The 16,020-nt window shown below is 44.4% G+C and overlaps 1 protein-coding gene across 4 annotated transcripts in view; it reads right to left on the bottom strand.

The window, feature by feature from the left end:
- Positions 1 to 16,020, bottom strand: part of LOC138262001 (synaptotagmin-like protein 2) — a 482,740-nt gene that overhangs the window by 135,869 nt on the left and 330,851 nt on the right. For all 4 annotated transcript variants that reach the window (XM_069211640.1, XM_069211648.1, XM_069211658.1 and 1 more), the window contains one exon: positions 5,493 to 5,583. In XM_069211640.1, the coding sequence (XP_069067741.1) occupies positions 5,493 to 5,583 (91 nt within the window). The remainder of the gene's footprint in view (positions 1 to 5,492; positions 5,584 to 16,020) is intronic.

Below are 16,020 nucleotides of genomic sequence, written 5' to 3'. Positions count from 1 at the left end.
AGGACAGACAGGCTTCTATTTGCCAAATGCTGTTGATCCGATTGTTTGGCTTTTGGACCCGTTTAGCTCTAAAAGCTGCTGTTGATACTCTTGTTGAGATTTTGGATCTTTTTAGCTTCAAAAGCTGCTGGTTTTGAGCTTCTTTTTGTCTGACTACTAGTATATGTTGAGAGGGACAGCCTCTGACAGCATCTAAGTGCTTACCACCAAAAACAGGTGGTCTTTAAATGTTATTGACAAAACATCTATCAAGGTTAGGGAGACACCGTAAAAAGTCATATGATTTTATTACCATATCCCTGACCTCTGACATGAACAAATTAACAAAACAAAATAAGCACTGGAAAATTGGTGAGCACTTTGTGCGCTACAACATGCAATAAAATTCATTAAACCAGACAACTTTAAGAAATGGAATACTGTCTATATTGAAGGCTCCCTTACCTGCAATACAGTCCTGTTTTTTGTCTAATAAAGGTTAAGTGGCAAGAGAGCCTTCATAACAGTCCTTCCTTTCTTTCTATGTTACAGAAACTACTGAACAGCTATAATGAAGGCTCACTTGCCAACATATGTTCATTTGACATTGAAACAAAAAGACTGTATTGAAGTCAAGGGAGCCATTCCTTTCTAAGTGAGCCCCAGCAGAATGAGAAGCTGCCGGAAAAGAAGGGTGGGCCAAGGGGAAAGAGGGAGGGGTGAGAAGAAGGATGATAGAAGGTGGTCGGCAAGGAGAAGGAGGAGCACAGAAGGGAAATAGGGAGACGTGGAAGATAGGAATAAAAGGGAATACTGGGTGTGGAAAGTAAGTGCTGCGTTAACTGATTCTCTGGCTCAGCTCTTGAAGATTTGTTTTCACATCCAAGGGTGACACAAGAGAACTTAATTCAATGCACCAATGCCTAAATGTTAAAGTCAGGTTTTTGTAGCCCTGTAGAAACCCACCCAATACATAGCTGAAGTGGTGTCAATGCTTTTCGGGTTACTAAAAGTCCCTAAATAGAGTTCCAGGGACTAACAGTCCCTAAATAGAGATCTTGTCAGGAATAAGGCCAGGCGCGGTTCAGGTCTCCCCCGAAACTCCACTGCGCGACTCTGCGGGGCTCTATGCGCACCACTTGTCATCCCCTCTTGTTCCAAAGGTGACCACCAGCGTCGTCTTCCCTGTGGCAAAGCTCATAGAGCTGCAGGTTCAGGCCATTGGTGGACAAGATGCACTTATCAGTGTTATTCTATGAAGGGACTACAATTCCCATGTTTTTAGAGGCAGCAGCCATCTTGGGGTCTGGCAGGCCTATAAAGCCCAGCCACACCTAAGCATGTTGCTCACTATTTTGAAGACTTCGATGCAGCCAGACCTCGTGGGGGGTTTCTCTGGAGAAGAACAGAGTTCCTGATTGACAAAGGGTTGTCTAACCAAAGAATCCCTGTTTCCATAGTGCATTCAAAAACGAGTAGGTCGTACTCGTATTGGTAAGGCCTTGCTGAATCCAAGTTTGGAGGAAGTCATTACTTTCAAAAGGTAAAGCGCCCCTTAGCATAACGAGCAAAGCGTTTTCCAGTTTCTAGAGTACAGCGCTCTTTTGCACAAGCAATTAAAAGCATTTCAGTTTGCAGATGTAAAGCACTTTTGTGCCCAGCAATTCAAAGCGTTTCCGTTCACAGATGTAAAGTGCTATTTTGCACAAGCAATTCAAAGTGTTTCAGTTCACAGATGTAAAGCGCTTTTTGCGCACAGCAATTCAAAGCGTTTCTGTTCACAGATGTAAAGCGCTCTTTTGCATAAGCAATTCAAAGCGTTTCAGTTCACAGATGTGAAGCGCTTTTGTACACAGCAATTCAAAGCGTTTCCGTTCACAGATGTAAAGCGCTCTTTTGCACAAGCAATTCAAAGTGTTTCAGTTCACAGATGTAAAGTGCTTTTGTACACAGCAATTCAAAGCGTTTCCGTTCACAGAGGTAAAGCGCTCTTTTGCACAACAATTCAAAGCGCTTCAGTTCACAGATGTAAAGCTCTCTTGGCATGACAATTCAAGCGCTTCAGTTCACAGATGTAAAGCACTCTTGGCTCAACAATTCAAAGCGTTTCAGTTCACAGATGTAAAGTGCTCTTGGCATAGCAATTCAAGCGCTTCAGTCCTCAGGTTTTAAAGCACTCTTGGCACGACAATCAAAGCGCTTCAATTCACAGGAGTAAAAGGTTCTTGGCACAACAATCTAAGTGATTCAGGCTGCTCGAGTAAAAGCGCTTCCTAGTATTATTGAGTAAAGCACTTCAAGGTCAATGAGTAAAACTTTTGGCATTTATGTTGTGAATGTGAAAGTATTTCTGGAGATAAACAAATCATAGTTTTCATTGTTCTTTGAAAAGATTAAGATGTGAAAAGCGTATTTGATTCTTTGAGATCTTCTAAGTCATGATCAAAGGTTTATGTTGTGAATACATAGATGTTACAGGATTGATATTCTGTGTATAATCATAGTTCAAAGTTCTTGCCATCTCTTGATTCTGAGGTCATAGTTTACTCTTGCTCCATGTATCAAAGAAGGAGCTTTGCCCTCATTTCAAAAGAGGTCCCCATCTGATATCTCGGAGACACACTTAGTCAAGAGTCTATTGATGAGTTACATTTCTATGAATGAGTAAATGCATATTTGTTCTAACCTTTACTTTTCAGATCTCTCTCCCTGCTGTTCCCTACCCTAATTCCCTTCCCCCCGACTGGCTTCATCCTAACTCTGTGCTATAATAGCTTTCTGAGTGGGTGACGCCGAAAGGTGGGCCTTTTGTTCAGCGACGTGCAGATCCAGAGGAAAGGACACCGTGACAATCCAGGGACATTGTGGTGATTAAAAACAACCCCGTTTCGTTCTTATCAAGGTGACACAAAAAACTGCACTGAAAAACAGGCATGTTAACTAAAAATCATGTTTATTTCAACAGGTGCAAGCCCATTGCTTAACACTTTAGAAACAACCACACTGAATATAATTAAAACAGCACAAATGCATGGTGTGAACAGTGAGAATAAAATAAGCATTTCTACCATGGTTAAAATGACATCTACAACCTAACACCCTAAAGCCTACTTCTATGTGTCACACTAGGACAGCATGGAGTAGTAGAACTTGCATCTAGAATTCCTTAGGGAGAAACAAAGCACTGCATACCTGTTTACAGTTAAGCTCTGTAATTATAAGAAGTCAGGGAGGGTTGTGTTCCCAGTGAAAGGCAAACATGCTTCGCATCACCTCCTCACCTGCTCGGGCTTGATATCAGCTTTAATTGGAAAGTGCAATACTGCAGCAACTCTTGCAGTCTAGATCATCTCTCACAGTATTGTGTGCAATAATCTTGGGCAAAGGACCTCTCCTGACAAATTGTCAGTTATCGGGGATTGACTTTCCAACACCACCTTAAGAATGTCTGGTATAACTACTGAGCCTTAAGACGGTAGTTTAAGACGCATTCTTGTAAACAAAGAACTTAAAAACACAACAATTCAGCCTTTACGATGTTGGCTATTGTTCTCATTTGATCTTGAAATAGAGATAACAAGGCACTTGTTCCAGACTGATGTCCCATCAGGTGTCTTGTTGATGTCTATGTCTGAGTGACTTGACAATTTCACAGGTTCTTGGAAAGATAAGGACAGATGACATCTGCAGCAATACAGAAAATGGAGCCTCAACCTTAATATGGAGTTGGGCCTCATAGTATTTACATCCATAGTGCACACCGGGGATGCACAGAGGTCACGAGGAAGGAACAATAAAGTCTTGTGGTTGGAATAAACTTGAGAGTCAGATACATCGGTAAGACAGGGGGATGAGGAAGAAAGCAAAAAACAGGAGTCGACAGACAAGGCCTGTATTTGAAAAAACGTTGCTTATGCAGTTCACTGCAATATTCAGTTAGAGGCAGAAAGGTACAGGCTAACAGCCAATATCTTTATGTGAGAAAGATATACTCCTCTGAGACGGATGGCCAAACACACGTGCACACTGAGGGGAGTGCACAGTGCACCCCTCGTCCCCGTCATCCCCATTGGCCCCACCCCTTTAACAACAAAAGGATTATAAACACAGTTTATTATCCTTTCATTGCTAAAGTTTTGCAGCTGCTGCTCGCAGGGGGCGACGCTCCTACGCTATAGCGGAGGAGCTGCCGCTGTTAAAGAGCCTGGTCTAAAAAAAACAGTCCTTAAAGGGTAATGACCCAAAGCCCACTCTGCATATATTAGCTATAACAGACCTATGTGACAGCTGGGCTGTCAAAACCAGTCCGTAAAAGGCTGCACCATAGGGGCAGGCACGTGCGAAGGGCTGGGAATCTTAGAATGGGAGTGTTTCATTTCACAATAAATGATAACCTGCAAGAGGGCATAAAATACTAATATAGATATTTTTTGTTAATGCATTTACTTTCAGTAGTAATTACCGACTCAAACCACGCAGATCACATAAAAAACACAGTACAATTGAACGGGAACGATTACATTTAAAACAATTTAGAACGAAAGAAATACAGGAATAACTTCCTGCAAACAAGGTTATTTCAGGCACCTTCGTCCATGACATACAAACATTTTGTGCCGCAATTGGAGGCATTTTTGACAGCCTGCATTTCACTCATTAAAGTTAAATCTACAAAGAATAATCAGTGATTACATTTCTGGTGCATATTAAACAAATAATGTATTTTTGTTGTCCTGTATATCGATACTTTTTGTGATTGTTGTGGGATTTTTTTCTCACTTCTTTTGGCAAAAATGTGTTCGTTTTGGCTTACTTTGAAGACAGATTTCGGTTGTTTTGATCTGGCAACATATAATGGCAACAGATATTGTCAGTTCCTGGCACACATACTCACACACATCCTGCAACTGACACTGTTGGAGTGACTTTCCCATGTTTGTACGTAGCAACCCGTTGTGGGAACTAAGCAGTGTGCAGTGTAAGGATGTGCAACTCATTTCCTTAGGTCGGTTCCCTTCAGGTACGTGTGTTGTGTGTGTGGCGGGGGGGGGGGGGGGGGGGGGGTGCTGAAGGGGAGACGGGTTACAATGTTACTGGTGCCTGCACTATTACTGGTTGGTGTGTGAAAGGAAAGCTTTCACTACAGACACCCACGTGCCACCTTTGCTGTGTGTGGGGGAGGCATTAATTCATGCTGCTGGTGCTGTTCATGCTGTGTGTGTGGGGGAAGCTTGCACTGCTTATCTTCATGTGACTTCTGTTTTGTGTGTCTTAAGACTGAGAAACCCTTCTCACTCAAAGATTCCAAAACCATTGGTAACAGGGTTGCTTGATTTATACTGTAGTCGCGAGATTCAGTATTTTATTATAAATTCTGAAAAACATACATGCATTATTAAAAAACTGAATATCTACCGGACCCAAAAGTAAGAGTGTATGTTATGCCAGACACATGATACAAAAGGCAATAAATAAAAAATAAACGATTCCCTTGTTTGGTTAATGCAGTTTACCTCTTTCAGGGGGCTGAGAGTTATCGGTGACCCCAAAAGGACTTAAGCCGATGCCGCTGTCAGCTGGCGAGACTTCCGTCAGGCTGTGCTTCTTTTCACGCAGAAGTTAGGATGATAGAAAAAGAGCAGACATTTTATTTATTTATGCAACAGGGATAGCAGCCATAAGAATGATACTCCATAAATATTTATAGAGTGCTGAACGCATCAAAGTACACGGTCGTTTAAACAGCCGGCTGCGAACGGCTTGTAACAATAAAAGCCAAGATAATAGGAGTCACGCGCCGGTTTATTTTTGCTATGAATTTTCAACAGGGCACAGATATCAGGAAGAGGAAATATTTGATTAAATGGCGCACGTGCACCCATCCCCCCCCTCCCCCCCCCCCCCCCCTTTGGTGAGCAGCCCCTCAGGACGCGCCCCTCGCAGAACTACAACGTCGCCGGCCGTGCCGGGGCTGCCTGCACCTCTGGGGTTGTAGGGAGGGCCGGCCTTTGGCACTTTGGAGCTCATGCCCAGGGCGCCAACCTCCAGAGGGGCACGGGAGCTCCCTGCAGAAGACTAGAGACAACTTAAGTCTAAAGAAAAGTGTTTAAACACCTTCTAAAGTCCTCTGGTGTGCTTCCCTGCATTTTGTTTTCTTTTCTTTTCATGGCACTCCCTTAATCTTGTTTAATCTTGATACCACTACCCCCCTCAAATCTCCAATAAACTGACAATAAAATAGAACGAGCGGGAGGGGTATTGGGGGGGGAGGGGTCGGCAAGGGTCAAATCTTGTTTCGCCCAGAGCACTCTCTGAGAAAAGGCCAGGTCTGTCTGGAAGGGCCTAGTGAAGTCCCTGGTTGGATTTGTCAAAAGGACAATGGGCTGTAAGTAAACATGCACGCACAAAAAGTTGCAAAAGAATACACGACAAATTACTGGCCCAACGTTCTGGCAAAATAAGAAAATAACACAGGACACACTTCAAGGTATGAAAATGTTAAATATAAAAATAATACTGATTGCTTGCCTTCGTTCAATCCCTACTGTAAACAGGTTTTAAGGATCTTCTGCAGAACAAATGTTTTGTTAAAGTCAACGACTTGGTAAGCAAGGGGGGGCAAAAAAAACAGTGCCAGAGGAAGAGGAGGGGCAAGGTTGCTATGTTGTGATACAGAAGTCGTCAGGAAGATTTCAATCGGTTCTAAAGCTAAGGACGGTCAGCATTTCAAGCAGGTAAATCTAGACAATATTTTGCCCCTGGTAATGGCAGGCATATGTAAGACATCTTTAGATGCCTATTTGCATACTCCAGTGAATCCTCAATCCCAATAAATTACCAAAATTCTTAGTCCTATGGAACAATTACCTAATGTGGTGTGCCTCCCTTTGGGCTCGCCTCTGCATCTAAGGTGATCACCGAGACTCTGGCAACCTTAATTCTAGAGGGTTGTTGGTTTTTTCCGTACATAGTCAATCGGCTAATATGGAAGCAGTTTGTCTGGTGTGCAAATGTCTTATGGAGCATGGATTTTTTCTGAACTCAAAGAAGCCCCAGGTCCTAATGGTTCTGACGCTGCAGTTTATAGGAGCCCTATTTCAGGACCAGTGCCAGGAACCACCCGCGAGGCAATGATTGCAGCAGTGCCATGGATAGGGCAGCTGCTCTTCAATGAGTCCTCTGGGCTCACCCGCATCTTTACCATCTAGTGTATCATGTCCCACTGGGATCAAAAGGCAGAGAATCAAGAGACTTTGGTTCCAATCTCCCAGTGTCACAGAAGTTATAATAGTGGTTCGATCCTTCACTTATGAGCAAGGGGGTGTTTTTTTCTTCTCCTCCTCTTCAAGTGACAGTAACAGCAGATTAAAAATAACTGGGGTGTGGCTATGGGGGATTCCACAGTTCAGGGTCTATGATCAAACACAAAGCTCAACTCATTTTCTAATTCCAAGGAGCTAGTGGCAATCCACAAAGCCCAGTTATCTTTTGCATCGCCTCTCAAAAATTAAAGTTTTCAAATACTAACAATCAGTTCACAAGGTCTTACATCAATCATCTATGGAGCACCAGAGTCCTTTGCTTAGTTCAACTGGAAGAACAGATTAGGATTTCGGCAGAAGAGAATCTTCTGTTATTGACAGTGGTTTATCTTCCGGAGAAGAAGAATGAGTGTGCCTGCCATCTCAGGTGCACATTCCCTTCCTCAGCGTCCATGACCCTCTGCCTGCATGGTTTTAGGGAAATTCTGAAGAGAAGTGCAGTTTTATGGTTAGACCTCTTCACTTCTTCGTAGAATGCCTGCCTTGCCAGGTTCTGTTCTCTCCTACCATGTCAAGATGCTTGGAGGGTGGATGTGATGAGTTTTCAGTGGCCAAGAGGTTTACTTCATGCTTCCCCCCCTTTCACTGCTCAGCAAGAGTCTATGCAAGATCAGGGAGGACCAAAGGTTCTCTTGGTGGCACTCTATTGCTCCTGTCATCCCAGGTTCCCCATGTTTCTTCACTCTATGTGGATTTTCTAGGTTGTTCTGCCCCCTACCCCCCACCCGAAAATTCCTCAGTGGCCAGAAAAGACTTTGCAACACCTCTCTCTGAGTGTCTGAAAATTGAGAGGCAGAGGTTAGAGTCCTTGGACTATTCCTTTGAAATTGCTGTACCTATTCAAAATTCAAGGAAGCAGAGCACTTTAAAGGTATTTGAGGATAAGGGGGTGTTAAACCCAAATTCTTCCCTTTTGCCCAAGATTCTTTCATCTTTCCCAGGTTTTAGTCATTCCTATTTTTTCCCATCCCCTACATCTGAACAAGAAGTTTTTTGGCATTCTTTGGACTTACAAACATCTTGTCTGTATATCTTCAAAGAAATGCTTCTTCTTGGAAAGTCGATTTTTTATTGGTCCCCTTCGGCCTAGCTAACAAGGGTCATCATCCTTGTACCTTGACTTTAAGGATGTGGATTAGAATGATAATTTCTCTGGCCTAACAGAAAGCAGGGATTCCTTTACCTTCAATGCTTCACGGTCGGTCCAGTAGGGGCATGGCTTCTTCCCGGTCTGATTTAAAGGGATTTCCCTCAAAGACATTTGTATGGCAGCCAATTGGACCTCACGTTATACTTTGATTACACATTATAAGTAACATTTATGGGGAGATTTCGTCTTAATTTAGATCAGCAGCATTGCCAGCAGCCCAATAATAACTTTGTTTTTTGTCACTTTTAGTGTTGCATTTATGGTGTGTCGTTCTTAATAGCAATTTTGAATAAGCTTGGGTATATGATCATTGTGTGAGGACTGGTATGAGGCAGGCAGATGAGGAAGGTAATGCTTCGATTACTTATTGTAACATTGATTACTCTGTATCAGAGTCATCCTCATCATCGTCCTAGTTTTCATTTCCTTCCCTTCCAGAAAAGAAATACAGGGAGTAAGGGTGAAAGTGAGCTTGCTAGAATAAGGAAGTATGCATGTTGGTGTTCCTCATTTATGGGTCATACAACAGGAAATTCAGAGGCAGCCATGTTGGAAGGGGCACTGAATGCTTTTTTACTTGCATAGGCGAAGTCTGTACCAGCGAAACTGAAGGCCCTTTACGTGAGGAGTGGGCAGAGGAAGGCTATGACTCGGAGTAATGAAAATGAATGCAAAGTAATTAAATCATTTACTTTCTTGGTAGCGAAGGTCCACCCAGTTTAAAAAGCGCTGAAATTGTCTCATGGCTCTTACATGATTTTAGGTATACACTTTAGAGAAGTTACTTAATGTGTTTAATGGACTGAGTAATGTGCCATTCTGAGATTATAATACAAATCAAAATTCTCATTATCCTCCCTGAGATCTCAAGGCAGGGTTTGCACTAACACTTTGGGCCTCATTCTGAGTGTTTCTTTTCTTGTGTGGGAATACTGTGTCCGGTAAATACAGATAACACTGAAAGCGGTACTTCTTGTACCCCTTATGTATACTGAATCTTAAATGAGGGGTAACACAGCAATAGCACATGTTTTCCTTCTATCCAAGCAGCAAAACGTATAATTTTGTAGTGTATGCCACGCAGAATTCAGTTTCGGTCTGAATCTTGAATACCGCACTCCTGGAGTGAGGGCCTTGGCATGAAAAATACCAATATTTAGAAAGTGTCTTTATTAAAGTCCACTTCAAAGTGAAATACACCGTCTTGTCATATGATTGCTCTGTGTTGGTGGTATCAGAAGTTATTAAAACTATGGGGCCGATTAAGAGTATGGAAAGTAGTACTTGTGCAGTACTCTTTTACATACTGGTGTACTCCTTTATGTATCTGCCCGAAAATCCCAACTCCATATTAGTAAAATTACAAGTCTTTTCTGTTTGTACTAACTGTATATGAATATTCCAATATATATCTCATTTTGTTGTCATGTTCTCCTGAGACGTATTCGCAAAGGCATGTATGAGTACGTAAACGAGTATTACAGGAGTAATTGTTATCGTACTCCTAAGTACCTTTATTGACTAAAACGCTATACATCGACATTATGGGCCTGATTACAACTCTGGAGGAGGTGTTAATCCGTCCCAAATGTGACGGATATACCACCAGCCATATTACGAGTTCTATAGGATATAATGGACTCGTAATACGGCGGGTGGTATATCGGTCACATTTGGGACGGATTAACACCTTCCTCCAAAGTTGTAATCAGGCCCTATATCGCTTCCTTTGATCTGATGTACTGTTTACCAACCGAGCCTCATTCTATCTCGTTCCAATCTTTGAATCCTCGGCTGAACCCTTTGCTGAGAGTCTGATTTACTGCTTTAATTTCAGGAGGCTTTTTTATGTTCAGCTCTTTTGATTTAATGCGGACTATTAACAAACAGGCAGCCTCAGGGAGGGCACCCTAGTTCTACAACTGCTGGAGGAATTTGTACAGGTTGCTCTGTGTTTGCTACACTAATTGGACTAATTATATATTCTTAACACTCTTTAATGCATGCTGAATATTTACCCAGCACGTCGGATCTCCCTGGTTTAATTATTTCACCGGTAAAGAGTATTTTTCTATTTTGAGTGATTATTTGCTCATTTCTGTTTTCTCTGAAGGAATAGTACATACTGGATCCCTGCGCAGCTTCAGACTCATTGTCCCACTGAGCCATTAAAAATGTGAATTATGTGCACAGCCATAGGTTGCTGGAATATATAGTGCACAGAAGACTATTTAAACAGCCAATGACAAAGGTAATAGGCATGGCAGTGTGGTCATAGGTGACATATTTTGTTCTGAGCTCGCACGAGTCCTAGCTGAGCTTGGAGTCGAACATTTAATTAGTATGCTCAAATTGATTAGTGGGAGCAGTGCAGGAGCATCAAACAGAATATAGTATGGACAATGCGTGGTTTCAACTGAATTTAGAAAAGCTCCAACCTTCATGTTAAATTTATTTATTTATTATTTTATTTGTTTGCAAATTAAATAAAATGCGTTATCATTTTTGTATGCATGCTTGTTTCTGTATTTTTTGTGTACTGTTTTGCGGTTCAAACCATCGATAATGTATAGGCCTGGGTCCCCGGCTTCCAGTAATGACTTAGTGGGGGAGGTCCCCGGATTCAAATAATGATTCAGTGGGGGCCCCTGGGTTCCAGTAATAATAAAGTTGGGGTCGACAGAAGTCAAAAGGTTGGGAACCACTGGAATACAACATATATTATGTGCATCCTCAAGTGTCACTGTATCACATAAAGTAAGTATGCAGAGTGCAACATACTTGCACCATACTTTCTATCACCATGGCTGGGGTTTTTGAGTGGCGTGCCTTTTGAGTGGCGTGATATGAGTGGTAGAGCCTTCAGAGGGTCAATAAGCGCGAACCCCCCTCCAATAGCTTTGGCGTTAAGCAGACCACTAATCGCAACGGATATGCACATATTGTCTACGCCATGCTGTATTTTTACATCCAGTAGCTGTAAAAACTCTTGTATCCAGAACCAGGGTACAAGATGGTACATCTAAGCACTGACATAAAATTACAGGTAATTGGGCTTGTGAGTATTAACAGAGTAGCTTTCCTCTATAGTCAGAGTAACTGACACTGCTCTTTGCACTGTTCTAATAAATGTGTGAATATGTCTTTATAAGTGCTCTTGTTCTGAATAGTGTATTTAATTTTCACTGGTTTGACACATATGTTGCTCTCAGTAGTGGTTGTGACAGTTTTGGTAGTGTTACTGGTAGTGGGAATATTACTAATGCTGGTATTACGTTCACTGCTGCTTTGAATATGGATAATACATTCACTAATAATTCTGCTAATAAACAGTTAACATCATTATGCAGCTTTCCTTGGGGTGGGGTGGGCCAAGTTGGAACGGAAGACTTACCTGGACAGGTTTAGATTCCCTGGAAGTTACACAGGTTGTTGCCCCAGGGTCTTGAAGAGGAAGGAAGGAAAGAGAGTACTGTAGCAAAGGGTTTGGTGGAGGTCAGCTGTGTCATGGAGGGTGGCTTTGGATGGTAAAAATGTGGTTGCACACAGGTAAGAGTAAATAACAATTTTACGTAAACTTTGGAGAGCCGAAGGGTGTGTGTTTAGTGGTTATGAAATCAGGACTGTGGTTACTGGTTTGATGTTACTAAGTCAAAACTGGCTTTGTGTTTGATCTTAGAGCTGAGTGACAGATCTGAGCTAAGTGTGAGATGCAATGGCATAGCAATAGCCCCTGCAGCCCTCGCGGCGTGGGGGGGAGTTCCAGGGGGGCCCCTCAGTGCAGTACACTGTGCACGGCCCCCTTAAAGTACTTTACAGGGGGGCCATCACAAGTTTTGTTACGCCACAGGTGAGATGAAGGTATTTTGCATAGAAGTCGAATGTGACAATGCTGTTAGGGGAAACTTTAGTCGGTCACCTTCTGAAGTTCAGGTTTAGTTGCTATGTGCAGTCTCCATACTTTCTGTCTTCTTAGGGTAGGGATCCTTTGGTGAAATGGTGTACATCTAGAAAGATAAGATACGTATAGGAAGTTGGCTCTGTATGTACTATTTCAAAGTAAGAAATAGCATGCACAGAGTCCAAGGGTTCCCCTTAGAGGTAAGATAGTGGCAAAAAGAGATAATTCTAATGCTCTATTTTGTGGTAGTGTGGTCGAGCAGTAGGCTTATCAGAGGGTAGTGTTAAGCATTTGTTGTACACACACAGTCAATAAATGAGGAACACACACTCAATGACAATTCCAGGCCAGTAGGTTTTAGTATAGAAAAATATATTTTCTTAGTTTATTTTAAGAACCACAGGTTCAAGATTTACAAGTAATACTTCAAATGAAAGGTATTTCACTTAGGAACTTTAGGAACTTTGAATTAGCAAAATATCATATAAAGTTTTCACACAAATGGCAAATAGCTATTTTAAAACTGGACACAGTGCAATTTTCAACAGTTCCTTGGGGAGGTAAGTGTTTGTTAGTTTTGCAGGTAAGTAAACCACCTACAGGGTTCAAAGTTGGGTCCAAGGTAGCCCTCCGTTGGGGGTTCAGGGCAACCCCAAAGTTACCACACCAGCAGCTCAGGGCCGGTCAGGTGCAGAGGTCAAAGTGGTACCCAAAACGCTTAAGCTTCAATGGAGAACGGGGTGCCCCGGTTCCAGTCTGCCAGCAGTTAAGTACCTGCGTCTTCGGAGGGCAGACCAGGGGGGTTTTGTAGGGCACCGGGGGGGACACAAGTCAACACAAAAAGTACACCCTCAGCGGCCGGGTGCAGTGTGAAAACAGGCGTCGGGTTCGCAATAGGTTTCAATGGGAGACCATGGGGTCTCTTCAGCGATGCAGGCAGGCAAGGGGGGGCTCCTCGGGGTAGCCACCACCTGGGCAAGGGAGAGGGCCACCTGGGGGTCGCTCCTACACTGGAGGTCGGATCCTTCAGGTCCTGGGGGCTGCGGGTGCAGTGTCTTTACCAGGCTTCGGGTCTTTGAAGCAGGCAGTCGCGGTCAGGGGGAGCCTCGGGATTCCCTCTGCAGGTGTCGCTGTGGGGGCTCAGGGGGGTCAACTCTGGCTACTCACGGTCTCGTAGTCGCCGGGGAGTCCTCCCTATAGTGTTTGTTCTCCACATGTCGAGCCGGGGGAGTTGGGTGCAGAGTGCAAAGTCTCACGCTTCCGGCGGGAAACGTGTGTTCTTTCAAAGTTGCTTCTTTGTTGCAACGTTGCAGTCTTTGTGGAGCAGAGCCGCTGTCCTCAGGAGTTCTTGGTCCTTCTAGATGCAGGGTAGTCGTCTGAGGCTTCAGAGATCGCTGGACCCTGTGGAGCGTGTCGCTGGAGCAGTGTCTTTAGAAGTGGGGAGACAGGCCGGTAGAGCTGGGGCCAAAGCAATTGGTGTCTCCGTCTTCTCTGCAGATTTTCAGCTCAGCAGTCCTTCTTCGTCTTAGGTTGCAGGAATCTATCTTACTGTGTTCTGGGAGCCCCTAAATACTCGATTTAGGGGTGTGTTTAGGTCTGGGGGGTTAGTAGCCAATAGCTACTAGCCCTGAGGGTGGCTACACCCTCTTTGTGCCTCCTCCCTGAGGGGAGCGGGGCACATCCCTAATCCTATTGGGGGAATCCTCCATCTGCAAGATGGAGGATTTCTAAAGGCAGGGGTCACCTCAGCTCAGGACACCTTAGGGGCTGTCCTGACTGGTGGGTGACTCCTCCTTGTTTTTCTCATTATCTCTCCTGGACTTGCCGCCAAAAGTGGGGGCTGTGTCCAGGGGGCGGGCATCTCCACTAGCTGGAGTGCCCTGGGGCATTGTAACACGAAGCCTGAGCCTTTGAGACTCACTGCTAGGTGTTACAGTTCCTGCAGGGGGGAGGTGTGAAGCATCTCCACCCAGAGCAGGCTTTTGATTCTGTCCTCAGAGAGCACAAATGCCCTCACCACATGGGATCAGAAACTCATCTCTCAGCAGCAGGCTGGCACAGACCAGTCAGTCCTGCACTGAACAATTGGGTAAAATACAAGGGGAATCTCTAAGATGCCCTCTGTGTGCATTTTTTTAATAAACCCAACACTGGCATCAGTGTGGGTTTATTATTCTGAGAAGTTTGATACCAAACTTCCCAGTATTCAGTGTAGAACTATGGAGCTGTGGAGTTTGTTTTTGAAAGACTCCCAGACCATATACTCTTATGGCCACCCTGCACTTACAATGTCTAAGGTTTTGCTCAGACACTGTAGGGGCATAGTGCTCATGCACCTATGCCCTCACCTGGGGTATAGTGCACCCTGCCTTAGGGCTGTAAGGCCTGCTAGAGGGGTGACTTACCTATGCCACAGGCAGTGTGAGGTTGGCATGGCACCCTGAGGGGAGTGCCATGTCGACTTAGTCATTTTCTCCCCACCAGCACACACAAGCTGGTAAGCAGTGTGTCTGTGCTGAGTGAGGGGTCCCTAGGGTGGCATAAGATATGCTGCAGCCCTTAGAGACCTTCTGTGGCATCAGGGCCCTTGGTACCAGGGGTACCAGTTACAAGAGACTTACCTGGGTGCCAGGGTTGTGCCAATTGTGGAGACAATGGTACATTTTAGGTGAAAGAACACTGGTGCTGGAGCCTGGTTAGCAGGGTCCCAGCACACTTCTCAGTCAAGTCAGCATCAGTATCAGGCAAAAAGTGGGGGGTAATTGCAACAGGGAGCTATTTTCTTACACAAGCCCCCCCGCCCCCCCAGCCCACAGGCCAGGAGACTCAGCCAAAGCTGGGAGAATCTTCCTAGTCTGTCAGGCAAGGAAGAGTAGAGGAAATAGGCTGGTTTTTTTGCAGGGCCTACTCTGCCTTACATCCTCCTGTTCAGGTCATTCCCTCTGGGGAACTGACCCACTTCCACAGTGATAGGACCGAGTCTGAATTGCCTGTTGTCTGTGCCTTTAATGTCTTCACCCATTCTCTCTATTTTGGGGTTAGAGGTATCCAACTCTGCTAATCTTATCTTAGCCAGGGTCACCCCTAGCTTAAGCAAAGAGGTTTCCCAGAGCTGGAGTAACCCCACCATGACCAACAGGGTCAGAGGACCTAACTTGCTATTTGGCATGGGGTCAGACCACCATGCCAAGGATAGTGCAGCCATAAAGGCTAACACCCAGCAGAGGCCACTGACAGCTGTCAGTGCCCAGAACCACACCTTTAGCTCTTCACCTGCAAGGGAAGGAGCTAAGTTACAGGCTTCTTTGGGTTCAGGGTGCCTGTCTGCTGTGTAAGAGTTGGGGGTTACTACATCTTGTAGTAAAGACCCTTCTTCCACTCTTTCTTCTGTTAACTGAGGAGCCACCCACTCAGGGTTAACAGTTGCCTGACTAACCAGGACTCCTTGTGGGCCAGGTTGGACTTTACCAGTGCCATTTTTGGAGTTCTCCCCTACTGGAGCAGAATCTCCTTGGCTTTCTGGAACCTTGGCTAAAGGTTGTCCACCTTTCCTACTCTGTTTTCCTTTATTTTTCTTCTGGGGCCTACTTGCCGTTACTGCAGGGGTAGCACCTCCAGAGTCCTCGGGAGAGGACTGGCACTGGACCAGTTCCTCTCTTTGGCTCTGA

The sequence above is a fragment of the Pleurodeles waltl genome, chromosome 2_1 (assembly GCF_031143425.1).
Source record: "Pleurodeles waltl isolate 20211129_DDA chromosome 2_1, aPleWal1.hap1.20221129, whole genome shotgun sequence".
Lineage (NCBI taxonomy): Eukaryota > Metazoa > Chordata > Amphibia > Caudata > Salamandridae > Pleurodeles > Pleurodeles waltl.
The sequence above is the reverse complement of the archived record's forward strand: the minus strand, read 5'-3'. Positions and strand labels throughout refer to the sequence as shown.